The sequence below is a fragment of the Andrographis paniculata genome, unplaced genomic scaffold (assembly GCF_009805555.1).
Source record: "Andrographis paniculata isolate CXL003 unplaced genomic scaffold, ASM980555v1 Contig62END, whole genome shotgun sequence".
Classification (NCBI taxonomy): Eukaryota; Viridiplantae; Streptophyta; class Magnoliopsida; order Lamiales; family Acanthaceae; genus Andrographis; species Andrographis paniculata.
The window spans coordinates 7,179,766-7,206,542 of record NW_026137598.1 but is presented as its reverse complement, the minus strand read 5'-3'; the positions used below and the strand labels follow the sequence as shown (position 1 = coordinate 7,206,542).

The following is a 26,777-nucleotide window of genomic DNA, read 5'->3' as shown; positions in this document are numbered from 1 at the left end:
AACAGTAACAGAGAAAGAGAGGGTGAAGAAGAATCAGCTAGCTGGCTGGCTACTTACCTACCTTGCTATAGGCATGATCACCATAATCCATATATATATGTATCTATATGCACGGTGGTGGTGGTGATGGTGGCGGTGGGGTGACAGCAAAACATATCTATTTGATTCCTATACTCATTAACTTCACTCAATCCTTGTTCCTGCTATCTCTTCTTTAAGAAAACCTAATGTACACACACACACATACTTATATATATATATGTTCTTCTGTGGTTCTTGATTCATAAATCCCAAATGTATTCCTCAACCAAACTATGAACAACATAGTCAAGTTCCTCAAAAACGCTTCAACACTAATGATAAACTTAAGATAGGGGTGTCTATATATATATATATATATATATGTGGATGGAGTGCTACACACATATTAGATGAGTTAAAGGGCATGAGTCATAACCTTTTGTCTTTGCAACAGTTGCTGCTGTAACAATAAACGGTAAGAAAATCAATTTGTTACAATGCATAATGTAAGAATTATTATTATTATATATATGAATGAAGAGATATAGATCAACAAATACTCTTGGTGTCTTGTAGTTTAAACAGTGAAAGCATTCGATTGTATTTATAACCAAACAAATGATAGTAATAATAAAGACACGAATTAGACTGATTTAAAAAAGTTTCAACCTCAGCAAGAAGAGAGAACTGTTACTAGTAATGGGCTCTCAGCCTCTCACATATAAAGTCATGTCATATTTATACAGAGATGTATATCTATTAAATTACTACCAATTGTACAAGATTTTAGTGACAAAAAACATGATCATTTTTTAATAAATAAACTAAAATATACAAGTTCATAACGTGTGGATGAGCACTGATTAAGGACCATCTAGGCACCATTTTTTATCACACTTAGAAATTACTTGTGACTAAATAGGAGTCAATGCACCTCAGCTGATATCATTCATTGACATTTTATAATAATGACAAGATATTCTTGATCAATTTTCTAGATATGCACCACATAAATCAATTCTTATGGCAACATGGCTCATCAACCATAACCAGTTCAATCAGACAAGCTTTTCAATAATATTACATTCCAATAGATTGGATCATAATATTACCAATATAAATCCTACCTGATTCTGGCACAATACATATAGGCCAAGAAACAATTAGGAAAAGTTTTTCATAAGTGAGCAATTCCAATATTGCTTCATATATATATAGATCCCTTGACAAATCTAAAAGTAAAAGATAGATGCCCTAATAAAATTTTCGAATCCATGGGGTGTCAGTTTATTGCTAAGCTCCAACAATCTTTATTGTGATGAATCTAGAGGCATTCAATCCACCCTTTATATAGTTTGTCACCTGCTAGGGAGGATGCATGAGTTTATGTATATTCTTTACACAATATGTGCATTTCAAAAACATATATAGATCTTATCTTTAGGACCACAAATCTTGGCAGATATATATATACTGTTGAAATTTATGATCTGGTAAGTTCAGGGGGCCGGGATATTAACTTGGCAATATACAAGACATGATTTCAACATAGTGGAACCATCATGTGAAGATGAATGATCCATTTTCAGCTGTTGGGACCAAGGCAAAGCTCAAAGACATTAATGGGGTTAGGACTATATCTGAAGACATTTCATTCAGAGAGGGTGTGTTTGATTTGACTTCTACTAGTTATTTTTTTCTTGCCCTTTATCAAAACTGTGCCACACAAAATTAATAAGTATGCTTCTCAATAGTTCTCAAGAAAAGTTTGTCTGGGGCGTACCTTTCTTTTTTTTCTTTCTTTTTCCTTGAGAACCATCTGTCAGCAGCCCATTGGTTGGAACACATGCCGTTGGGATGAATTAACTGAAACTAGAAACCAAAATTTATGTTACATGACTACTACTTTTTTCAATGTTTGAATAGAGATAAATGTTGGTTTTGTCAAACATTCGTAGAAATTATGTAATTTCTAAATCGGAAGGTTCTTGGAAACTCTTTGTTTCTAATCACAATCATATATAGTGTGTGTGTGAGAGAGAGAGAGAGAGAGAGTGAGTTTATGTAATATTCCATGGTAAAAGAGATGAATTAGCCTGCAGCAAAGTGATGATCCTATCCTATGGTGAGCATGCCACACAACGATATATATATATATATATATGTCAGAATTGTGGGATAATTTTAACAGTACTAGATAGCTAGGCAGCTTTTGAACAATTTAGAAGACAGTGAAGTTACAACTAGCTGCACAAGAAAAGCTTTTATGTGATTACTAAATATCAGTTCAAGCATATATATATGTAGGCATAAATATAGATAATTGGCCCCCGCTTTATTGCCTAGTTTTACCTTAAAATACCAAATGATCAATAAAAAAAAGAAAGTGAAGAAAGTAAAATCCACATGACCAAAGCAAAAGTTTTGTGTAATTGAGAAGGATTGATCATGACCCTTTTCACTACTTTAATAAATTCATGTACGATAACTGCAAGGAAATTTAATACGAATGGAAAGGGTTTTTCAACAGTATTGGAGTTCAGACTACATCGTTTGAAAAAAAAAAAAAAAGGGATTTAGCATCAATGTAGAAGGTGTAATAAAAGAAAGAAAATGATGAGGAGGATGAGCAAAGGATATGAGAGAATGTGCAATGTTGTCTAGAAATGTGAAAATTGAGAGAGAGAGAAAGAGAGCAGAAAAGAGATTATGGTTATAGCTAAGCTAAGCTATAAAAGAAATTGATGACACACATAAATGCAAAGAAATAAAGGTATAGGCTATATGTATATACCCTTTAAAGCTCCCCAACAATCCTGGTTTTGTACCGCCGGCGTGTCCATTGTAAGAGCAACAAGAATTCAACAACCTACAACAGATAATTAAGACAAAGAGCAGTCATAAAGGTTAGACGAATTTCAGTTGCTATCCCTGTCCTTTCTCATGAGCTAATGTGCAGCTTGCACTGTCTGCTGCCTGCCTAGCCCAATACTTCTTGTTAAAACACAAGATAATCAAGAATCAGTACGATGATCACATGGGAATTAATTAGCTAGCTAGATCGATTGCCCACCAACGAGAGTGGATACAGTGATCAATTAATCTGCTAGCTAGATTATGAACAAGAAGATGAAAGATTAAATATGGTGAGAATTAAATAAAGAGGAAGAGATATGTAATAAACCATGAGACTTTTGCTGGGATTCGGCATCTGTGTATTGGATCGAATCGGATCCAAGATGAACTACAGCATTGTAAGAGGATTAAGCATAAAATATATGTATAGAATTAATATGGGATTGGGATGAACAAAAAGAATTGTCTTATCATCTCTATCAATATAAACGTAATATGGCAAGTATTGTGTCGATAATTGTACATGTACTAGTCAAAATTAAGAAACACCATTAATTCTAAACATCTGATCAGGATTCCGATGAAAGAGGGCAACATGTTGATGGATGGATGGATTTGCAGCCGATTGAAGTGATGAATTAGTTGTTACCTCTATGTTGGATTGATTGCAGATTTTGATGGTGTTTTTCTTGGATCTGTGCGTAGATCATATGTCCAAATCGAGAGACATGGAACCCTTGCCTTTGTCTTCATCGTCTTCTTCGCTGCTGCGATTAGGCCTGATCTGGTTATTAATTGCGGAATTAGAAGGGGGAAAGTGGAGGAGAGGCGGCTGAGTGACGGTGGTGGAGGAGACCAGTATATCACATCCATTATCTGACGAGTCAGAAATTGGACAGTCCATGTTCACGCCGAACAGCCTAAGTCGCTTTGCTGCAGCCTTTCCTTGGACCACCGGCACTGCGTTGAACACCATTTGCTCCCTGGCTCTCGGCGCCGCCGGGAGGGGGAGGGGGAGGACTCCTTCTGTTGTGGGGGCGCCGGCGGGGCTGGGACTGGAATTGGATCTCAAGTACATTATTGACGCCGGCGCCGGCGAGCAAGGGTTTCCGTTGACGATGGTGGTGGTGTAGCCGTAATTGGGAGGGTAATTGGTGAGGCCCTGGTGGTTGTGGTGGTGGTGGTGGTGGTAACGGGATTGATTGGTGGTTGTGAAGGCGGCGGCGGCGGCGGCGGGTTGGAAGAAAGGGGGGTAGTCTCGCGGCGGCGGCGGCGGAGGGAGAAATAGGGGGCTCCAGGGGTGAATCGAGGAGCGGTGGAAGGAGAATTGGTTGGGGATGGAGAGGGGCGGCGGGATTTCCGGGATGTCGGGGCGGTGGCGCCAGTCGATGAAGAGGCGGTCCTTTGCCAAATCGCCGACGCCGCGCTGGAAGGAGACGACGTCGCCGGCGTCGAGCTTCTTCTCCTTGACGAAACGGCTCCAGCCTTTGGTCATCACGTAGCTTTGGCTGCTGTTCCAGTAGGAGTACCGGAACCGCCATGGCTTCCCGTTCCGGTCCTCGAAATTCAGGAGGAGACCTTTCTCATTCGACGACGAATCCAGGGGGAAATACTTCTCGGCGTGCTGCTTAGGGATGACCAGTCGATTAAGCTTTCCGACGTCGCTCGGAGTCACAACTTTGTCGAACATGTGCTCCTTCTCGACGGCGGCGGCGGCGGAAGCAGCTCCGGTGCCGGTGCTGTCGCCGCCTCCTTCTTCTCCTCGCATGTGATCATCGGAGTCCTCTTCCGGCGGCGGACCGGCGGATGCAGTGGCTTCTCCGGCGGCTCTGAAATTGAATTTTGGGGAAGAAGATGGGACGATGGGTGATGTAGAGGTAGTTAAGTCTTCACAAAACCCTGACCTACCTGACATGAAATTCATGATTCTATTCTATAATTCCTCGATCGAACTCGTCAATCTCTAACTGAATCCCTGACAGATCTACCAGAAAAGAGAGAGACAAAGACAGAGAAGGTGGAGAGAGAAAGAGGGAACACTGAAATCGAGCCCAAAAGAACAAAAATCAAATCAAAATCTAACGACTCCAAATCTCCCAGCAGCAGCACACCAACGAATCAATCTGTGCAGTCTCCAGCTGGGCTTGTATCCTCCATTGACGGGAAAAGGAGTTCAGAAGCAATTGCAGAAGGAAGAATCAAGAAATTCGGAGGGATTTAATTTGTGACCTAGGGTTAAGAATGGAGGATGAGGATGGATACAATACATACAAACAATTGTGTGTAAAAGAGGGGAAAGTACTGAAATCAGAAGAGTGCAGCAGGTTTCAGTGTGTTTATATAAGAAGACGACGACGAAGAAGAAGAAGAAGGATCATCATTTATCATCGATTCCCTCAAAAGAACGGATGGGAAAAAGCAGAGAGAGAGGGAGATGAGAGAGATAGAGATGTATATATATATATATATAATGTACAAGATTGTGTAAGGCGGCCAACTGTATTTTTGTTCTACTAATTGTTGACCTCTCTCCACTCAAAAAACCATAGATGGAAAAGGAAAGGGACAATTGGAGAGAGAGAGACAGGAGAGAGAGACTGTATAATTTAGTGGGGATGGGTGGGGGTGGCGGGGGGAGGCCCCCGAAGGTTCTCCTCAAGTTAGGCCCTTTTCCAACAAATTTATTCTGCCATTACAGCCCACCCATTCTTCTGCTCTTGTCTTCTTCTTCTTCTTCTTCTTCTTCTTCTGCTGCTTCTGCTGCTTCTTCATCTTCGTCTTGCCTCTGCCACTATATATACATACAGATAAATGTATATATATTGTAACTAGGTTAGAGAGAGAGAGAGAAAGTGCCTTTATACGTAGAGGAAGGAGGCCGAGGGGGGCCCACCAGTTTGCCTGCCTGCCTGCCTTCATGTGATCACCTCGTCCTTGTCTTAATATCTCTCTCTCTCTCAACATTTTTCTTCATGTATTTATTTTATTCTATTTGATTGATAATTTCAGGGCGTCTCTTGTTTACTTGTTTATTATTATTATTATTATTATTATTATTATTATTTATTTAAAATATTAATAATTAGAATTAAATGTATGTAGAATCACTTAATAATAATACTACTAATCATAAGATAAATCAAATATTATTAAAACTTTTTTTTTTAATAAAAAAAAGCTTTCGAATTACAAATAATATAAATTCAATTCAATAATAATTGTGATGGAAAATATAAATAATAAAGACAGCTTAGATGTGCTATTTAATTAATTTATTTGCGGATTGGATAATAGTAGAATTAATATAAAGTTGTTCTTACAGTTAATTTAATTAATTGAGATTAAATTAATTATAAGAATAAGGCATGTGCTGTGACTGTGACCCACCCCACCCCACCCCACCCTGATTGATGCCTATGTAAATTATTATTAGTACTACTATTACTAAACTAATTAATTCAAGGGTATTATATAATTTATCAGTCGTTAATTAATTAATTAATTAATTTTAATCAATCATGCAATTAGGGCTAGGTTTGTAATAAACACACCTAATTAAATTTAATTAACTGCACTAATAACTACTTGGTATTTAGACCTATCTATGTATAATTATGTATATAGAGATAGTAGTTGTGGCCACTTAAATTTCAATTTCAATTTTACTTAATTCACTGCTGTCGTCTCTGCACATTTAATTTATTATTATTATTATTATTATTATTATTATTATTATTATTATTATTATTATTATGTAATAAAATAATATATTATTAATTGCTACTGTCATCCAAGATTCATGGTATGTAGAAATTAAATAATAATCATAATAATAAAATGATCGGTAACGAAGGATCATTAAAATAATACAATTATTATAGTATTATATATGCATGTGCAATGTGTTTGTACAAATGTCAAATTAATTAAATCAAAATCAATACAGATTTGAGGGATCATGGATTATTTTGGCATGATTTGTTGGGATTTAATTTGATTTTTTTCTAGCTGCATGCTGCATCAAATAATATTAATAATAATTAATTAGCAGTTAAAAATAAATAATTTAGTAATAATAGGCATTCACTTTAATTATTTTTATACATGTAATTATTTATCGTTGACTTACTGTACATCAGTAGTCCGTACAGGTAATTCCCATTTGGATCTTTTATTTCAATAATATTAATTTAATTATTGATTAAATTCACTCTGTCATTAATTTGCTTGCACACATAATAATTTTAATGTTTAGTATTTGATATTTGGACTATAATATATATATAATTTCTCCGTCCCATAACAAAATATCCATTTTTCCATTTTAGTCCGTCTCATAACAAATTATCTATTTCGTTTTTTAGTAACTGTACTATCTACCTAACATTACAAATACCCTTACAACTTACAATATATTACATAAATGTCATTACCTTTATATCACACATACTAATAAGGTTATTTTAATCATTTTTACTTTATTTCTATTATATCCCAATATAATACTAATATTTTTAAAACTACGTGCAAAAAACAAATAGATATTTATTTTTGGGACGGAGGGAGTATTATAGTTCAATATTTTTATAAACATATTATTCAATAATATAATCTTAAACTAAATTCAGTAAATGACTATTGGTCCAAACTAATATAAAGGTTGTGAGCACACCATGTTATGTATTCACATGCCAATGTTTTATTCCAAAAATAATGACTTAGTTACTCTAACTACAAAATATTTCAAGTTAATTATAATAACCCATACACGAAGTTTTTTGCTCATATTAATTTGCAATGTTAATAATTATATAGGCTTAAGATTTTTTTATTTTTATTTTTTAATGAATGTTGGTCAATAAAAATTTTTATTATTTAAATTTAACAATTCAGTATTTATTTAAGTTCAGCTGACTTGCTTTACGTATAGAATAATATTGAAACGTTGATTGATAGACATGAGCCTTCAAGTTAAATGAAGAAATGTACAACAATAAATTATTTATGTTTAATGTTGCAAAATATTTATATATAAAACATACAAATTAAATAGTAGTTCAATAACGTTACATATATATACTAAAAATTTCACTAGTTTCAATTTTATTCTTGCTCACAAAAAATAATACAATATATAAATTGGAGATTCAAATTTATTATTATTTTTTAAATATAACTAAACACAATTCATTCCAATTTAAATTTATTATTATATTAGCTGTCGCTTCTTACAATAAACGTATCAAATTTGTTAAAAGTAATTCCATATCTTATTACATATAATCACATAAAATTCATCCCAATAATTATATAATATAATAATTAGGTGTGCGTGTGCGAATTGACATGCATGCCTTAATCATGTTATCACTATTATTATTAACATAGGCTCTAAAGTTTTTTGAGTTTGGAAATATTTTGGAAATAATTAAAAAAAATTGATTTTTTTTTTTAAAAAATATATATATATATTAGTATTGATTAATAGTGTTAATATGCATGTAAAATCATATATATTGAAAATGATGCTGAGTTGGCAGAGAATTAAGAATGGAATAATTAAAAGCAGTGGATATTTAATTAAAGGGCATGCAGAATTGGGCCTATTGCCTATACCTATAACCTGTGGCAACAGATGCTAGAGTGGACCACACTCTCCTTATTCAAATTGCAACCTCGATTATTATTGATGTAATTATTTCTATGTCAATTATTTTTTTATATATAATATATTAATTATATGTATAATACACACACATTATTAACCACAGTACACTTGTAACGTGATATTTAAATCGATGGCACGTGGTTTTTAAGAATAGCCTACTCTTCATCTGAAGTAATGTAAGTTAAAAACCATTCTCTAATTAATTATTATATCTTATTATTTGGGCCGTCGTAAAAATCCAATCTTTTGCAATTGGTTACTATTGGGCATCGCCCAGTGAAGTGTAAGTGCAATGTCAAACAATGGGGGTGTATAGATCTAATTTGTCCAAGTTTAGGGGGCAACATGCAAAATAAAGCTACAGAAAAAGAATAAACGCTCAAGCAAAGAAAGAATGTCCGAAAATTGCATAATGTAGTGAACAGAGGTTTCTTTTAGGTAAACAATGCAAGGAAAGTTAACATATCCCTTTGTAGAAGATGATTCCAATTTCCACCCTTTGATTTGTTTATCTCCTCAGAGTGTGCAAGATGTACTCAGCATAAAGGTCCCTACACAATTTGTTAAATCAAAAAAAGCTCGGCATTGGAACGAAACATCGATGAGTGTCGGAAAACTTACATTGAGTATTGGATGGCCTCAGCAGCAGTAGATGAAGGCAGGAACTCATTCACAGCTACCTCTTTGTTCTCATTCTTCTTGTCTGAATATTTGTTAAAAGAAACATATTAGGGAAGAGTTGTCCTAAAATAGACAAGAAAGATAACAATAATATTTGAGACTTGTGTAAAATTTCAAGAGGGTTTGGTTTGAGAGGGTACAGTCTTCAAAGAAGCGACGAATCTCTGCCAGCCGATGAGGAGGAAGCTGACTAATGTCGGTGAAGTCTCTGTACTCAGGATCATCGGCGCATACTGCAATGATCTTGTCGTCTTTTTCTCCCTAATAACAAAGAAAAGCTCGATCATGAATACACATAGTTTGATCGTGATTTTTATTTTTGTAATTTTCAGTGGTGGTACCTGATCGATCATCGGCATTAGGCCTATTGCTCTGGCTCGAAGAAAACAACCTGGAAGAACAGGCTCCTGCAAAGGGTGCCGTGGTGTGTGCATTAAACGGACAATCTTGAAACTACATTTGAAATCGTTTGGAAAGGTTTAGGCGAAGATGTTTTACCTGCATAATGACTAGTACATCCATTGGGTCATTGTCTTCACATAATGTCCGGGGAATGAAGCCGTAATTATGAGGATAGACCACTGAAGAATACAATACGCGATCAACCTGCACACGAGCCACATTGGTCAAAACAAACTGAATGTAAATTCCCCGTTCGACTCTTAATTTGATCGTTGATTAGAATAGCTAGTGGGTAGTGGATACCTTGATCAAACCAGTTTTCTTGTCAAGCTCATATTTCACTTTAGACCCTTTGGGTATCTCAATCACCTAAGAAGGAAGCAAAAAAGATCAAGTAAGTAATTGACTTATGTATAAATGAAAAAGAGGACTGAAGATTGCTTGGGTTGAATGGAAAGATCTAAGCATTTGCCTGAAAATCTGGGAGCAGATAATATTCCATTTATGTAACAATCTACGATTGAATCATACAAGTGGTTGGGAAAAGAATCGGGATTACTTACAACATTAATGATTCGAGGCGCTTCAGGACCTGAAAGGAGAGGAAACACAGACATTAAAATCAGTAATAATGGAAATGGTTGTGAAAATTAAAACTCCAGTCATTTGATTTTGATCAATGGTTACCGATCTCAAGATCGTGCCAAGGATGAGCAGCAACAGATCTCCTTGACAAAGTCGAAAGAATCCTCTCATTCAAGCGTGGAGTAGCCTTCCGGCTCTCAAATTTAGCAACATTTTCAGAACCCATTTCCCCTTGACCTGAGGAGGAAATCAGGAAATAAACCAACCAGCAAATTTACTAAGAATAGGGCAGGAAACCATAAAACTAATTCAATTGAATAGCACAGATAATCTATAAATCTCGTAGATATATACACGATTTCCAGTTGAGTAATTTCAAAGCAAACACATAACTAATCGACAGGATCGATCCAGAGATTCCATTGCTAATACACGTGAAATCAACAACCCTAACTCAAAGGTTTCCACTCCATCCAAAACCACAAAAGCAGCCAAGCATAACAAACCAAAAAATCAAATCTACATTGCAACAAAAAGTAAATACCTAAAAAGGAAACGCGACACAGATCGGAGGAAATCGAACAACGTTGAAGTTGAACTGAAGCAGGGAACGCGTAAGACACAGTTAATCGTTGATTCCGCCAGTTGGATTCCGTAGCAGGTGTTTATATAGGCAACGATGGGGCGGGGGTACGCGCCTACACGTTTTCCGCATATTCGGGTACTCAACTCCCGGCTGTCACTTCCCCAATTAAATATCCTGTCCAACCAAAGCAGGCGACACGTTCCGGGCCCACCCAAGTCATTTTTCATATTTTAATCTAAATTAGTGTATGCTTAGCACTGCTTTCTAGGTCCGTAACTAAATATATATCTAATTTTTGTACGTAATTTTAAAAATATTAATATATTAGATTATTATTATAATTATTAATATAAATAAATAAATACTTTACTACGCAACGAGGAAGTATTATTAATAATTACTATTACACTGAGCAAACGTAGGTGAAATTTCGTTGAAGTCTATATTGAGCAAATTGAGAAAGCGTGTTTGGAATATTCCATTGGCATAATAATAATAATTATTATTATTAAAAGAATATATTAAATTATATTAAATGATTACTTTTTAGTAATATATTTGATTTTTAATATAGTATAAAAAAATAAAAAATAAATATTTTATTTAATATTTTTTTTAAAAAAAAAAATTATAAAATTTAGAAAAAATCCCCAGACAAAGACACCCTTTTGGTTCCATTAATGATAGGATCTAATATTATTCCACAATGCCATTGTCACGTCATATTCAAACGCCATAATTTATCACAATTTATCCGCTCATAATACCATATAGATAATTCTTTTAATTTAACTGCCGGACATATAAAAAAATTGATTCTTTAATTCAGCCATATTAATTTCAAATCATGATTTAACCAATATATTTATTCACAATTTCTTTAAATCTTATCCAAATTTGACTGGTCCACAGTGTAATTAATTAAATTAGACCCATAAATATCACATTTAATTAGTTACTCCCCCAAAACACAATAAACAATATATTATATAATTCCATATAACATAATATATTGTGATTTTAATATTATAAAAAAATATACAGTATAACTCAATATATATAACTCATTCATACGACGTATGTTTCTATATAATATAATATATGTTAAATTACTGTGATAAATCAATTAAATTAGCACATTCTAACTGTCATCATTATACCCAAATAATATATTTTTAAATTATAGAGAAAAAATAATCGGATAAAATACAATAATCGGATATATTTTTAACCAACACGTTACTTTACCAGCATAAACAGAACATAGCAACAGAAAAGTTTGTTACATTTTTTTTTTTTTTGTACAGATTGAGTAAATTAGCAAAAAAACATATCAATAAGTTGAATTTTATTTACATTAATATCACACATTATTGTTATTTCCAGAAACAAATCAACACACTAATTTTTTTATCTTTTTACTTGCAGAATTTATATTCGTGACACAACTAGTTTACCATGTTTTCATTTTTCTTTCCATATATATATATAAATTTAAATTGTCACAATCCAATTAATTAAATAAATAGAACCTATAAATATACCACTCTATTACTCCCAATAAACACCCAATAATTAAAAACAATGCTCACCATAACTCAAATGTTAATTTGTCTATCTGCTCTTACTCTTGTATCAGGTAATTTCTTATTTATCTTTCCATAAATTTTAATTTTTTTTTCAAGATTATAGTTTTAATAAACATTAATTATTATATGCTATGATGCGAGGATAATCGCAGCAGCAACGACGCAAGATAACAATGGCCTGGAGTCGAAGCTAAATACAACGGCATCTGATCAATATCGATGTTCACATTATTTTGGTCCGTGCTATGGTCTCGAGTATTGTAACAACGCGTGTAATACGGCGTGGCCCAATCTTCATGCCGAGGGATTTTGTTCTCGCGACTGTGACATATGTGCGCTTAATTGTTTTTGTTCCTATGATTGTTAATCATCAATAATAAATTGAAGTTGAAGTAACTTTTAATTTTATTTCATTTTAATTATTTTTTACAGATTTTTTTTATAAAAATAAATAATTTTATTTCATAAAATATCATATTAAATAGTATTATTCAAACTATAACTCATAATAAAAATTTTGTTGTCAACAAACCTAATATTGTCAATTTATTTAAATTTAATTTTTTATTATTTCTAAAATATCAAATTAGCTAGCCTTTGTAAACCTTCGTTTAGATATTATTGATACTATTTAATATATATTTTTTAATAAACTATTATATCAAATATTTATTTATTTATTTTTTTAAAAAACTTCTTAATTGATATGATATACAGTATTTTTAAATTTTATTATTGACGAATACAACTAAAAATTTTAAAATGTCAGATAAACATGAAACTTTTATCTAAATAAAAATTGATTTTATATATTACAATAGTAATGTTTACTCGGTTATAAAACAATAGTCTCATTTCTATAAATAATTATATCATCTTAAAATTATTCTTATTTTTTTTTATTATTATACAATTGTCACTGTTATTTACACTAATATATTTAAAAAAGCAAAAAAAATTATTTTTTTACACTGTAAATATAATATCAATATTTATTAAATTATGCCACCACAAGACAATATTTTGAGACGGCTGAGTACATAAAAATGTGAATAACGTGTGAGCTAATATCTTCACCAAATGCAATTTATGCATTATGGGCAAAAATAAAATATTAATATAAAAGGGCACCGGTGGCGTAAATATATGAAAATAGGTGAGAGATCGAGAAGAAAGTATCGGCTGAAACCTCCGGCGACGTCTGCTCGTCGGCACTGATCGAATCTCTGTTTCTATAGATCTGGCTTTTTCTTTTCTTTTTTTTCTCCGATTGGACGGTGAGGTGATGATGCGCTGTAGTTCTCTCATTGCGGCGGCGGTGGCGGCGTCAATGGTTTCATTGTGTTCCTTCTCCGTGTCCGGTGACCGTGGTTTAACCTTCAACCCTAAGGTAGTAATTATTCCGACTACTGTTTCTTCAATTCGCAATTACCACTGACCGTGGTTCTCTCATTGCAGTTTTTTTGTTTTTTCATTAATCCTCGGTTGGATTATTTGTTCTTCGTCAATGTTTATACTCCAATTATTGGTCTATTGATTTCTGATTGCTTTCCAATTTTATCCTATTTTCTTAACTAGGATTTGCCTAATCGTATTTCTTCCCAGTTCTTCCCCCCCGGCTCAATTTCCTCTGTGAGTTATTCAATTGCATTACTTTTCTCCTAATATTTGAAGGATAAATTCACGAATTCCGAAAGAGCTTCATTGGAGAAGGGGAAATTCAGTCCAAATTTCGATGGCTTGAGGTTCATTGAGACACTAATCACAGCCCACAGGTGAATGAATGATCAATCAAATATATCCCACTCATCACGTAAATTTACAGTTGCGAAGAACCCTGGAAGATGCTGTGAATATTGTTTCTTCAATTCTTGGTAAAACTCTGCCTCAGAGGGAACTGTATAATAGCTTGTTTATGATATTTATTTGTGATTTAGAATCATGTATGTATGAGATTGACAATTTGTGGCATTATGACATGATGGTTTCCTTTATTCAATTGTTGCTGATTACTTGAAATTCTCAAACATTAGTTCGATTTCTTGAATGCCTGTGACATCCAAGATTCAATTAATGAATCATGTGAGCAAAATGAATGGGCACTGCCTGTGATCTTTATGATCCATCTGTTTTGATGCAATTTCTTTAATGATCTGCTTGATTGTCGACAGTGACAGTGACAGGGGACATCGATGCTTTCGATGAACAGCATGTTTGTGTAAGAATTGTAGCCACTGATTGCGGACAATAATACAGTTCTTTCTTGATCTACCTGATTATGACAATAAGGGGTTACATATTTGAGTCATATTTGGCATTGATTCATGCATATAAATGCTATGATATGTCTTTACCACTCATTGCTTTGTGTGTAGGGAATCCTAAGATAGATGGATCATTCTCTATTTCATAGTTGCTCTCAACCCAAACAGGCCCTCAGGTGAATGCCTAATAATGCCAGGGTGGCGGGTCGACATCTGTAAGAACCATTCTATTCCGTGTTACTTTTCATTGTTATAACTACAATCTTAAATTTGGTAAGTATGATCGAATTTATGCGATAAGGTAGCTTGTGACCATAATGTTATAGGTTTGAATTATGCTAGACGGCTCTCATCAATCTTATGATTCAAGATTTTCCAAGAATACTAGTCAATAATAACCAAAATACTTTTATAATTTAACACCTTCAAACAAAATAATGATAATGCTCAATAATTATGTTCAGTCAATAAAACATATTAATGGATCAATTTGAACTTGAGAGATTGGAAGGATACTTAATTGGGCTTTAAATCTTGGTAACTAAAGTTGGCCCACTTGAGACAACTATTAGTATAATTGACTTACAACAACAACAAAAAAAGAAAACTTCATATAGCCCAATATTGGTCCAAGAAGTTTCAAATGCAAGAAACAAGTATAACCATCTCCCAAATTGGGAAGCTTATGAACAGCTTTCATTATTTTTAACCTAAAACTTGAATTAAATATTATAATCACATCAAATTCCAATCCAAACTACATTATTTAAAGCCAATAAAAAGTGGCATACAACCGCCCAAGATGCCTGCTGCAGAACACAAGAAGATACCAAGCTTGTAAGTGTGACACGAGTCCAAAATATTTAAATTTTAAATACCTACTTAAAAGTAGTATTTAAGAAGAACAAATATACATATATTTAAATACTTTGTCATTACTATACTGTTTTATATTTGTATTTAGTAGCCTTTCAATACATTTGTGTATGGCAATAGCCTATGTTATATATATATATATATATATATTGGCACAAGTGTCGAGCTATGAAATTATTGCGTGAATTTGTAATATAAACAACATTATCATCAAAATCATTTTTATAATAATAATTATTATTATTATTACCTTTTCCATTATCACCATACCACATAATGATAATTGGTTTCAGTTAAGTTTGAAAAACGGAAAAAGGTAAAGTGGGAAAAAAAGCGAAGGGACAGTAAAGCAAGTAAGGCCAGGGAGGGTTTAGCCGTTCGCCATTGCCGTCTTTCACACCTTCACCTGCAGCTTCAGCTTCAGCTTCCCTCCATGCCCATGGAGCACGTCTTCTCCACTCTGCCGCTGCTACTCTTCTCAGGTAAACCCACAATTCCATTCCTCCTTTCAATTTAACTGCTGTGTCTGCTGTTGGCCCATTCTGAGGTTTCACATATATATTGGAAATGCAGCGTCTCTGTTGCTTCTCTGCACAACGTCGTTTTCGCTCGGGATCAACTACGGCCAGATTGCTGATAATCTCCCTAATCCCGCGGCGGTCGTGCCTCTCGTCAAGTCCATCGGCGCGACGCGCGTCAAGCTATACGACGCCGATCCGAGGGTTCTTAAGGCTTTCGCCAACACCGGCGTAGAGTTCATCGTCGGCCTCGGAAACGAGTACTTGGCCAAAATGCGAGATCCCAAGCAAGCCATGGCGTGGGTTAAGAACAACGTCCAGTGCTACCTACCGGTGACCAAAATCGTCTGCATTGCCGTCGGGAACGAAGTTCTCACGCTCAACGACTCCGCTCTCGCCGCCAACCTCGTCCCCGCCATGGAAAGCGTACACACCGCTCTTGTCTCGCTCAAGCTCGACAAACAGGTCATGGTGACCACCGCTCACAATTTGGCCATCCTCCAAGTCTCTTATCCCCCCTCCGCCGGCGAATTCCGCCGAGATCTGACTCAGAAACTCTCCTACATCCTTGATTTCAACTGCAAGGTCGGTTCCCCTTTCCTAATCAACGCCTACCCTTTCTTCGCCTACAAGTCGAATCCGAAGCAAGTCTCGCTAGATTTCGTCCTGTTCGAGTCGGAATCAGGGGTTGTCGACGCCGAATCGGGGTTACACTACAGCAACATGTTCCACGCCCAAATCGACGCGGCGCACTCCGCTGTGGAGAAGCTTGGATACAAAAACGTCTGCCTACAGATATCGGAGACAGGATGGCCGTCCAAAGGGGACGCCGACGAGGTCGGGGCAACGCCGGAAAATGCCAGGAAGTACAACGGGAACTTGATAAAGCTAATCTCGCAGAAGAAAGGGACGCCGATGAGGCCCAATCTGGACTTGAATGTCTACTTCTTCGCTTTATTCAACGAGAATCAGAAGCCCGGGCCCACATCCGAGAGAAATTTCGGGCTGTTCAAGCCAGACGGAACGCCGGTGTATAATCTGGGGTTCAACTCTACGGCCTTCATTAATGCGAACTCGTCAAGCTCAGTTGGCAGCTCCAGCGGTACGACGTCGTCCCCGCCGTCCCCGGCGGTGGCTGGGAGTGGGAGTGGGATTGGGAGCTCCTCTAATGGCTACTTGTCCATTACTGCCGACAACGCGGTGACGGTGAGTTTTAATATTATTGTTGCTGCCATTATCATTTTCATTACTTCGTCGTTTTCCAAATTTTCAATATTGCTGCGTCATTATTTTCCTTTTCGGCTGGCTTGTCTTGGGAAGGGTATCAAATTCTAGAATCAGTAGTAAAAGGGTATCGAATTCTTGATCCTCTTCAGTGAATGTGTTTGATAAGCTACTTAGGTCATGGATTAGATTTGATTAATAATTTGCATTCAACCTAATCAGTAATCGCACATTCATATTTTATGAATAAAAGCACTTGACCTAAATGATCAGATGAAATGATTAAACCTATATCTCATTGTTTGTATGGAATGATCAATCAATCTTGGCCTTAGTTTAGGATACCTGCTTCACTATCATACCAATATTTAGGGAATTAAACATCTTACTCCTTTACTTTCCTATGCAAGAATGGATCATGATTATATGTAATTCGATATAAAACTAAGCTAATGGTTGGTTATAGTGTTATACTTTGATAACTAGAACCAAATATGAATTTGAATATGAACTTTGAAAAGAGGGCTAGTTTTTTAGAGAGATTTACACGGGAAGTGAAACATTTTAATTTGTGGAAGCTGTGATCGATGGCTGGCATGTTTTGTAAATTTTTTGTCTTTTGAAAACAGGGTGTGACTATGTGTGCGATTGGATTTAAGGATCTGTGTATCTCATCGTTTAAACAAATGCAAGAACACCTGTTCTTCTTAGCAAACTTACCCTAAGTGTGAATAGCACAAAATTAATGGCACATCACTTGAGAATGGAGATTGGACTCAGATTATTTATGGTTGAACTGCAGGAGAGACTTGCTTTCCAGGGCCGGGCGTTGTCATTTCTATGTCTGGTGGCTTCATTGGCTATCCTTGCATCACAACACTAGCCATTTAAACAAATCATGGAGAATGGAGGAGCAGCGATTCGAACAAATTTAGCGAAAGGAGGATACATTATTCTGCTCCCTACTTCCTAGTCTAAAGGTAAGGCCAACAATTTACGGGTTTATTGGTTTTATTCGTTGAGGGAGATATGACACTGGAATTTATTTATGGTTTAAATCATCGAGCTATGCATATCAATGAGGGAGACACATCGTTGGCATTTATTTATTTCACCCTTGCTGCTTAATATGGTGATGTTTGTATGAAAGTAGATTCTCCATAGATGCAATCCCATTTCTGGTTCACCATATATGTTCATTTAGGATCTTGAAACTTTTGCCAAATGAATTTATTGGAGTTGAGGGGAATGTGGATAAAGTAATTTGAAGAGAATTTGGAAAATGCACCTATGTGGTCTATGTGTCGAATATTTGCATTTTTGTTGCATTATACTGTTTTGTTTGGAGGATATAATACTATCTATACCACTACCTTTTTCTGGGGATATATGGTATCAGCAATAGCTACTTTCGAGAGTGTGTACGGGGTAAATCCATAATCAAATGTAATATAACATGTAAATCACGTTGGTTTGGTAAACTACACCCGATAAGTTTTGTGTAAATACTTAAACTAAAAAAAATCTATGATCTCATGATCATCGTTCATTTCACACAATTAGATCATCACTTACAAATTTATTTTGGCATTTATTGAGAATATTTTAGATGTGTATGTATGAGTGGATAAGGATTATCTGGCGGTGTGGGGAGTGAACTCTTGTGACGGTGAAGTCATGATTTAAACTCCTCTCACATGTGATTCGTCTGTGATTTGCTTTGAGGATTTATCTAGTGCATACCGAGTTCGAATTCCCACTTAAAAAACAATAACTATATAATAGTATGTACTATTTATTTGTATCTATATATAGTTTCTTTCTACTATTTTATCCGGATAAGTTTATTTGATCTTATGAGAAGTTCCCGTATAAGAAAGAAAAAAAATTATTTCATTGATTTTCCCATAAATATATTATACTTAAGGGATGTTACTTTTATCAATTAACTTGATTCCATTAATATTTCATTTTAGTAAGCAAGTAATAATACTTATTTCGTCCCATATAATTTGTTCATATTTTTTTATTTTCGTCTATTCTATATAATTTGTTATTTTCTTTTTTTAAATATAATTATATACTTTATTTTAAATTTTATAATATTTTAATCTTAATTAAACTATTTAGTTATCTTAATCTTAATCTATAATTATTTTTATTATATAATAATTATTTTTACTAATATATTTTTTAATTACACTTTACTTAAATTTTCGTATCTACAGTAACATGTCCATATTACATGAGACGAAGAAAGTAATATATTATTAAAATATTGAAATATAAAAATAAAAATAAACAGTGCAATATATAAATTAAAAATATATTACTAAAAATAATTTTAATACAATAAAAATAATTAAAATTAAAATTAAGATAATTAATTAGTATAATTAAACTTGAAAATTTATAAATTATTATAAAAATTATAATATGATTAAAGTATATAATTTTTATTTTTTTAAAGGACAAAAATGAAAAACGCGACATAATATATAATATAGTACAATAGTAAATAAAAATTTAAAATATATCTAAAAAACTCTCGTACATACGGATTAACTAATTTTTGTAAAGTTATTAAGTATCATTAAACCAAAAATAATTCAAAGTAGAAGGTGAATTATTTTGACAGTAGAACCAGTTGTCAACTGCAACACCCAAAACAAGAAAGACGCCAACATTGTCATCGATATAGGTTTATCCGATCCCTCTGTTGTGTCCCCATCTAACCCATCAAAGTTTTTTCAAACCCCCAGACAGAGAAAAAAAAAAAAAGAATTAAAAATACACACAAAAAAGAGGTAGAAGAAAGAAAGAAGGAAAGCCTGCTCAAGATTTCAGTTTTCATTTGGGTAATTCTCAATATTTCTCATTTTTTGGCCATTTTGCAATCCTCCTTTTGATTTTCACTTCTGCAGATTTTCCTATTTCGATTTTCTCTGTATTTTCTGTTGAACTTATTTTTACAGAATTTCGTTAGGTTTTGCTCAAGATCGAAGAGGGAAGGGTTTCTTTTTTATATATACTTTCATCTTTAATAATTTCTTTTAGGTTTTACTTGCGCAGTTAGGGTTTTAGTTCAGTAATCGGAGATGGCGGTGGTGGAGAGCGGCGCGTCGCAGGAACTGAACGATCGGTTGATGAAGCTTCACCAATTTCAGACGGGGCATATCACCGGAGAGCCGGGCGATCGCCACCACAACAATCAGCAGCGATCTGGAATTTCCGGCGAAGGGGACGAAGGGTTTAAGAGGGAGATGAGAGAATTGGAGGAAATGTTCTCGAAGCTCAATCCCATGGCGCAGGAATTCGTGCCTCCTTCACTAGCTAATCCCAACACAACCTTGACCGGCGGATACCTTTCCGACAGCATAGCTTCCGCTAATTTCATGTACTTCGCCGGAAACAACGCTAATTTGGGCCGACGAGGGGTATTGTTATTGCTTCTGCTGTTTCTTCAATAATAATTTTAGTTTTAGCTTGCTTGCCCTAATTTTCGAAATTTTGATTGATGAGTTTGATTTTGGTTTTCCGGCTAGAAGAAGAAAGGCAGTAATCAGGCTAAGAGAAGAGTCAGCAGCCGAACTGGTATGGCTCAACGAGAAGAGGTCATTCGAAGGACTGTCTATGTATCAGACATTGATCATCAGGTAGTTTATAACTTTATATTTTCCATTTGTTTGATGAAAAATTTGTGTTGAAATTATTGCTTGACTCGGCCTCGAATTGTTATTGATTAATAGATTACAGAGGAGCAGTTAGCAGCCCTCTTTCTTGGTTGTGGACAGGTGATTCACTGATTCTAGCTTTGGTTTTATCTGCTGCCGATTTCGACAATTTCTTGATGTTTTACTGCCTTTTGATTTGATTGTGTTAGGTTGTGGATTGCCGTGTTTGTGGGGATCCGAATTCTGTTCTCCGTTTTGCTTTCATTGAGTTCACTGATGAGGGTAATCTCTACGGATTGATTGTCTTTGAGTTTTAAGATTGGGATTTTGTTAAGTTTTGGCGATGATGGATCGTGATTGCAATGCTTGTTTACCTTAATTGTTTTGCAGAGGCTGCTCGAGCTGCGCTGAATCTCTCTGGAACTATGCTCGGGTATTACCCTGTGAAAGTACTTCCTTCAAAAACTGCGATTGCTCCGGTTAACCCCACTCTTTTACCTCAGGTGAAATTTGTTTTGAACTGTATGAGGTTGTGTGTGACATTAACTGAGGTTAATTCAACTCGACTTAATTGTGTGTTTCTTTGTCATTAGACTGAAGATGAACGTGAGATGTGTGCAAGAACAGTATATGTGACGAATATTGATAAGAAGGTATTTTGTGTCTCGATCTAGTCGCTGTTTTCATTTTAGGAAAGGATAAAAGTTGGATGAGAGTATCTGTTGTCTTGTTCTTTTTGTAGGTTTCTCAGGCCGATGTGAAGCTCTTTTTCGAAACTGTTTGTGGAAAGGTATGCTATTGTGAAAGTATTGTGTATTTTTGTCGGCTTATTGTCTTCCAAACAAACAATTTCTAATTATTGTTTGAATTAAGGTTTATCGTTTGAGGCTGCTCGGGGATTATCACCATTCCACACGCATTGCTTTTGTGGAATTCGCTGTAGTACGTATCTCTCTTGTTAACTCTTTTTAATCTCGCTAGAAATGTTGTGTCGGGATTTCAATAGAATGCCTGTTTATGTGATAAGATATGTTTGTGATGACGTAAAATAGTAATTGCAGCTAAGTCGTAATCGATAGTTAATATTCGTCGACGTTTCTGTTTTATTACAGTGACTCTTGATAGAATATGCATTTAGTTCTTCTTTATGCATTGGAAGGTTCTAAGACAATATATCGATATTCGGTTAAGTTAGTTATTCTTGAACTTTTGTCACTTTGTTTGCATATTCTTCTTACACCTCGTCAGCGAATATTAACGGTTCTGTTGTATAAAAAGTAGTCGTTAAGATCTTGCATTTCCGTAACCGTTGCTTGTTGGAATGATGTAGGCAGAATGTGCAATCGCGGCTCTCAACTGTAGCGGCGTGATATTGGGTTCGCTTCCAATTAGGTGCGTCGACATTTAAAATTGTCTGAACGATCCGAAAGCTATTAATTGGATCGATAGGTTTCTTACACCCTGGTATGTCATAATCAGGGTAAGTCCGTCGAAGACACCTGTTCGCCCGAAAGCTGCGCCTCGCCCGTCGTCTCATTGATACATGACATGTTTGAAGGCTTTCCTTCGTCGATGATCGGGTAATGTAACAACCACCTCTGTAAATGTGTGCTTTTCACATGACTTTGTTCTGTGTCTATGATTCCGAGAACATCATTGTGTATGTGAGAATCAGACCGTATCAGGCTGTAGGAGAGTTTCGATATTTATTTTTAGAAACAGAATTCGCTCGCTTTCAATGTGTATGTGTATAATTTGTTAAGATATCTCCGGCAGCAACGACGATCGCGACGCAAGCTAGCTAGTCGTAACTTTTCCATAACACAATTTCAGCAGCCTGGCTGACAAATTTAATCTTCTCCATGACTGTCTGATTTATTACCAATGTTGGGAAATTTCAGTTATTTTCTGCATTGTCTGCTGCAAAAATTAGAAAAAAATAAAATAAAAATAGTATATTTAGACAGAAGTTTTAAAAGTTTTGAAAAAATTGTGGAAAATTTTGAAAATAATAAAAAAATTAAAAACCACCACAAGGCAAAAATATTGTACATCATTTATTTGAGTCAAGCCCTATTACATACGTTCACTGCCAAAATAATCATTTAAAAAAAAAAAAAACAGGTTCATCATGGTTGTATAATTGAGAATAAAAAAATGTACTAAATCATGAATTATTGTATGAAAAGATGTATAAAAAAAGATTATGTATATATATATATATATATATATAAATGTTTGTGTTACTGTGGTTTGAAATTATTTGTAAATAGAGTGTAATTTTTATAATAATATTGTTATTCATTCTTCTAAATCCCACTTTAATATATGGGCCAGGTTAAGATATTCATTGATTTATTAACTCGTAATATAAATAGAGAAAATTATATATATATATATATGTTATATTTGGGCAACTCCTATTACAATAATTATAACATTAATCTAAGGGTGTGTTTGTTTGGAGGATTGGATTTTGAATTGGGATTTGAATAGTAAAAATTTTGAATTTGAATAGTTGTATGATGTGATATAAATAGGTGTTGATGTGATGTTTTGAATGTAAAATTGATTTTTAGTATAATATAAAAAATGAAAAATAAGTGTTTGATTTGATATTTTTGGGGGGAAAAAATTGGATGAATAGTAAAAAAAAAATCCAATCCCTCAAACAAACACACCCTAAATGTCATTCTAGTTATGTAGGCCATAATTTTGGCGTATATAATTTTCTTTGTCAGGAAACGATAAAAGAGATGCTCTCTATTCCCATAAAGAAGTATTCATTTGCTTTTTACACGTAGTTTTAGAAATATTAGTATTATATTGGTATATAATAGGAATAAAGTAGAAATGACTAAAATAATCTTATTAATACGTGTGATATAAAAGTAATGACATTTGTGTAATATATTGTAAGTTGTAAGGGTATTTGTAATATTAGGTAGATAGTACAGTTACTAAAAAAAGAAATGGATACTTTGTTATGCGACTGACTAAAATAAAAAATTAGATACTTTATTATGGAACGGATAAAGTATATTATTTCAATTAAGTAACTAGGAAGGCATAATTTTCAAATTCATATTCATATATATTATTACATAACAAATATTGTACAATATTGAACATGATTTTTCAAATAAATAAATTAATTAACATCTACTATCTCCGTCGGCCTCTAAGGTTACATTTATCTTGGGTTATTATACTTAATATTAATAATATCCTTATATATGTATAATTTTTTTGTACAAATATCATTATATTAGTATTATAAGACAACAATAGAAATATTTTTGTCATTTTTTTTTTAATTTATACTATTTTTTTATATAATAATTAATATTCAAATATCAACACGAAAAAAGTAAATGTAATCTTTGGAACCGGACGAAAATAATATTAAATAATTATATAAAGCATTAAAATTTAAAGATCTGTTTGATTTGTTTTTCAAGCACAAATTAATATTATTCAATCGTCGACACATTATGAAAATACAATGCTATTTTCTTTCACAAATTTACGTCAAAATATTATTTAAATTAAAATTCAAATCAAAATCTTAATTAAACTCAAATAAAAACAAAGCAAAGCCTAAATCGACTAGTGAATCTATTAAATTAAATATAGTATATATATATATATATATTATTACTATTAAACATGTTGAACACATGCTGATGTGTAGTTAATTTAATTCTTATGTATCCTTGAGTTTCACTCAATTTATGACTTGACTATATATATTTATCCGATGAAATATATATATATATATATAGGATGAATAAAATAATTTAATTTGATGCACTTATTTAAAAAAGGACTAATAAATTAATTAAATTCAGTAGCAGCCATTGACGACAATTATCAAATTTTCAATCAATCATTTCATTTTTATAAAGCTGCCTTTTTTGTGATTCTCTCTCGATTTTCAATTTCTGCAGCAACTTTGTTATTTTAATTTTAAATTTTGCCCATTTTATGAACACTTTCTTGATGCCAATAGATTCCTTCAATCATATTATTACAGTACATGTTATTATTATTATTATTATTATTATTATTATTATTATTATTATTATTATTATTATTATATGATGAGTACATCTATTCACGACTTTTTATATCATCGTCTCATAGTTGCAACATTATTAAGAGTCGAAATTGTTGAAGTCGTGACCCATACATTGTTCATACTAAAAAATTGTTGGACCTAAATTTGGACACACCAAATGCATCCTTTAATATATTTGACCACATGGAAAAATACGAAAATACTATAGAATGTGTAGTGTTATATGTTTGTACTTCCATTGTTAATATGATATTGCAGCATTGACGAAATTATATGCAAAAAATATATTAAATAAATCATATTAAATATGTGTTTTTATTTAAAATTATTGCTTTTTTACTATATGACAATATATATACTCTAGGATGTATTCAAACAAACCCAAAATTATTCCTTAACTAAAATTGTGTTTCGATTTCTGAATTATGTTGGTCAATGTTTATGTAGATTGAGGCAATTTATCAATCATGAAGGAATGAATTCATCATTTTAATCTAGTCATTATATAATCATCAACTAAAACTTTCTGCAAATCAATGAGGTGCTCAATGTGTGTTTAAACAATAGTTGGATGTACAATTTTTTTAGAAATATATATATATATATATTATGGAGAATTACTAATAATGTTGTATAATATATAAAGAGATGAAAAAAAATCCCAAAAAAATAAAAGAGTCAAATATTTGTGACATGAAACTGTTTATTCTAATTATGTCTGCCTCTTTCAATTAAATTTAAGAATGGTTTATAAAGAAAAACATGTGTATTTATGTGCTTTAAAAAAAAATAAAAAATTTCTCTTATATTTTCTCTCATTTTGAATATTTGTTTCCTACAAGAATATTTTTAGTTTTCTCATGAAAATATTTCATTGAAAACAATTGTTTTTATTCAAAAAAAAAAAAAAAACATTTATATTTTCTATTTAAAACATGTATGTTTTCGTTTTTTTTTTTTTCTTAAAAAAAATATAATAAAACACACCCTAAGGTGTTTCTAACATATGGGCTTTAATTAATTTTCTAATTACTTCATTAAGCTTTGTACATGAACATTAAATTGAAATCTTGATATGCAAAATCACTATTAGTTTATTACATGATTCTTGTACATGAAAGTAGTATTTTAGGTGGTATTGATTGGACTTGATGTGTCCATTATAACTAAGAGGTAAGAAAATTTTCAATAACAATAATGGAAATTAAACAGTAGTGAAAGCAACCCTAATTTTCATTTTATATATATATCTAATTATTTTCATTTTTATTTTGTTGCTTCTCCCACAAACCAAAACCCTAACACATGCAAAATACACACTCATACAAATTAATTATTTTTATATATGTATGTTTTTCTGTAATGATATTGAATTTGAATCCTATGATCATTAAAAAAATTTATGCACTCGTCATCCCACCTCATCACTAATTAACCATTATTAATTTAAATTAATTTAATTTCTCCAACAACTAAAAAGAGGTAGAAAGAATCAATATGTTGTAATTGATTATATAAAGATAGAGAATGTGACAATTCAAGTGCACCCAATTAACAACAAGTGGTGAAACAAATTAAACTAATTGTGTAATTAATTAATTAATTAATTAATAATGTTAGTAAATTTATTTTTTTTTTAATTTAAAAAAAAAAAAAATATATGAGGCAGACAAAGAATGAGGGGTAGTGGTGGTGGTAAGTAAATAAAAGGGAGAATTGGTTGCTTTGTCAATTGTTGGCTAAAATAATGAT

At 33.2% G+C, this 26,777-nt stretch overlaps 4 protein-coding genes across 9 annotated transcripts; 2 read left to right on the top strand and 2 right to left on the bottom strand.

Moving 5' to 3' along the window:
- Window positions 1-712: 712 nt before the first annotated feature.
- On the bottom strand, window positions 713-5,668 carry LOC127261302 (B3 domain-containing protein Os03g0120900-like). Of its 4 annotated transcripts, none has more exons than XM_051289598.1 (4): window positions 3,527-5,668; window positions 2,816-2,890; window positions 1,805-1,887; window positions 713-1,383 (listed from the first exon to the last, which is right to left on the bottom strand). In XM_051289598.1, exon 1 carries the CDS (start codon window positions 4,799-4,801, stop codon window positions 3,584-3,586), a length of 1,218 nt encoding a protein of 405 aa, XP_051145555.1. In that variant the 5' UTR covers window positions 4,802-5,668; the 3' UTR covers window positions 713-1,383; window positions 1,805-1,887; window positions 2,816-2,890; window positions 3,527-3,583. The 4 variants fall into 4 exon arrangements, with proteins under 4 accessions (XP_051145555.1, XP_051145553.1, XP_051145551.1 ...); XM_051289596.1 differs by having other exon boundaries at window positions 714-1,383; window positions 1,805-1,893; XM_051289594.1 differs by having other exon boundaries at window positions 718-1,383; window positions 1,805-1,893; window positions 3,206-5,667.
- A 3,165-nt stretch (window positions 5,669-8,833) lies between these two features.
- On the bottom strand, window positions 8,834-10,910 carry LOC127260992 (soluble inorganic pyrophosphatase 1). The gene is made up of 9 exons (XM_051289102.1): window positions 10,758-10,910; window positions 10,316-10,450; window positions 10,192-10,220; window positions 9,932-9,997; window positions 9,725-9,832; window positions 9,568-9,633; window positions 9,367-9,487; window positions 9,167-9,248; window positions 8,834-9,096 (listed from the first exon to the last, which is right to left on the bottom strand). The coding sequence occupies exons 2-9, from the start codon at window positions 10,437-10,439 to the stop codon at window positions 9,054-9,056; spliced, it is 639 nt and encodes a 212-aa protein (XP_051145059.1). The 5' UTR covers window positions 10,440-10,450; window positions 10,758-10,910; the 3' UTR covers window positions 8,834-9,053.
- A 3,917-nt stretch (window positions 10,911-14,827) lies between these two features.
- Window positions 14,828-18,360, top strand: LOC127260991 (glucan endo-1,3-beta-glucosidase 11-like). Its single transcript, XM_051289101.1, has 4 exons — window positions 14,828-14,867; window positions 15,822-16,010; window positions 16,102-17,252; window positions 18,073-18,360. The coding sequence occupies exons 1-4, from the start codon at window positions 14,843-14,845 to the stop codon at window positions 18,151-18,153; spliced, it is 1,446 nt and encodes a 481-aa protein (XP_051145058.1). The 5' UTR covers window positions 14,828-14,842; the 3' UTR covers window positions 18,154-18,360.
- Window positions 18,361-19,985: 1,625 nt separating this feature from the next.
- LOC127261035 (polyadenylate-binding protein-interacting protein 11-like) lies at window positions 19,986-22,710 on the top strand. Of its 3 annotated transcripts, none has more exons than XM_051289177.1 (11): window positions 19,986-20,128; window positions 20,343-20,707; window positions 20,819-20,926; window positions 21,020-21,064; window positions 21,154-21,226; window positions 21,335-21,447; window positions 21,538-21,597; window positions 21,687-21,734; window positions 21,818-21,886; window positions 22,275-22,336; window positions 22,424-22,710. In XM_051289177.1, exons 2-11 carry the CDS (start codon window positions 20,369-20,371, stop codon window positions 22,482-22,484), a joined length of 978 nt encoding a protein of 325 aa, XP_051145134.1. In that variant the 5' UTR covers window positions 19,986-20,128; window positions 20,343-20,368; the 3' UTR covers window positions 22,485-22,710. The 3 variants fall into 3 exon arrangements, with proteins under 3 accessions (XP_051145134.1, XP_051145132.1, XP_051145133.1); XM_051289175.1 differs by having other exon boundaries at window positions 20,816-20,926; XM_051289176.1 differs by having other exon boundaries at window positions 20,014-20,128; window positions 20,328-20,707; window positions 20,816-20,926.
- The last annotated feature ends 4,067 nt before the right edge of the window (window positions 22,711-26,777 follow it).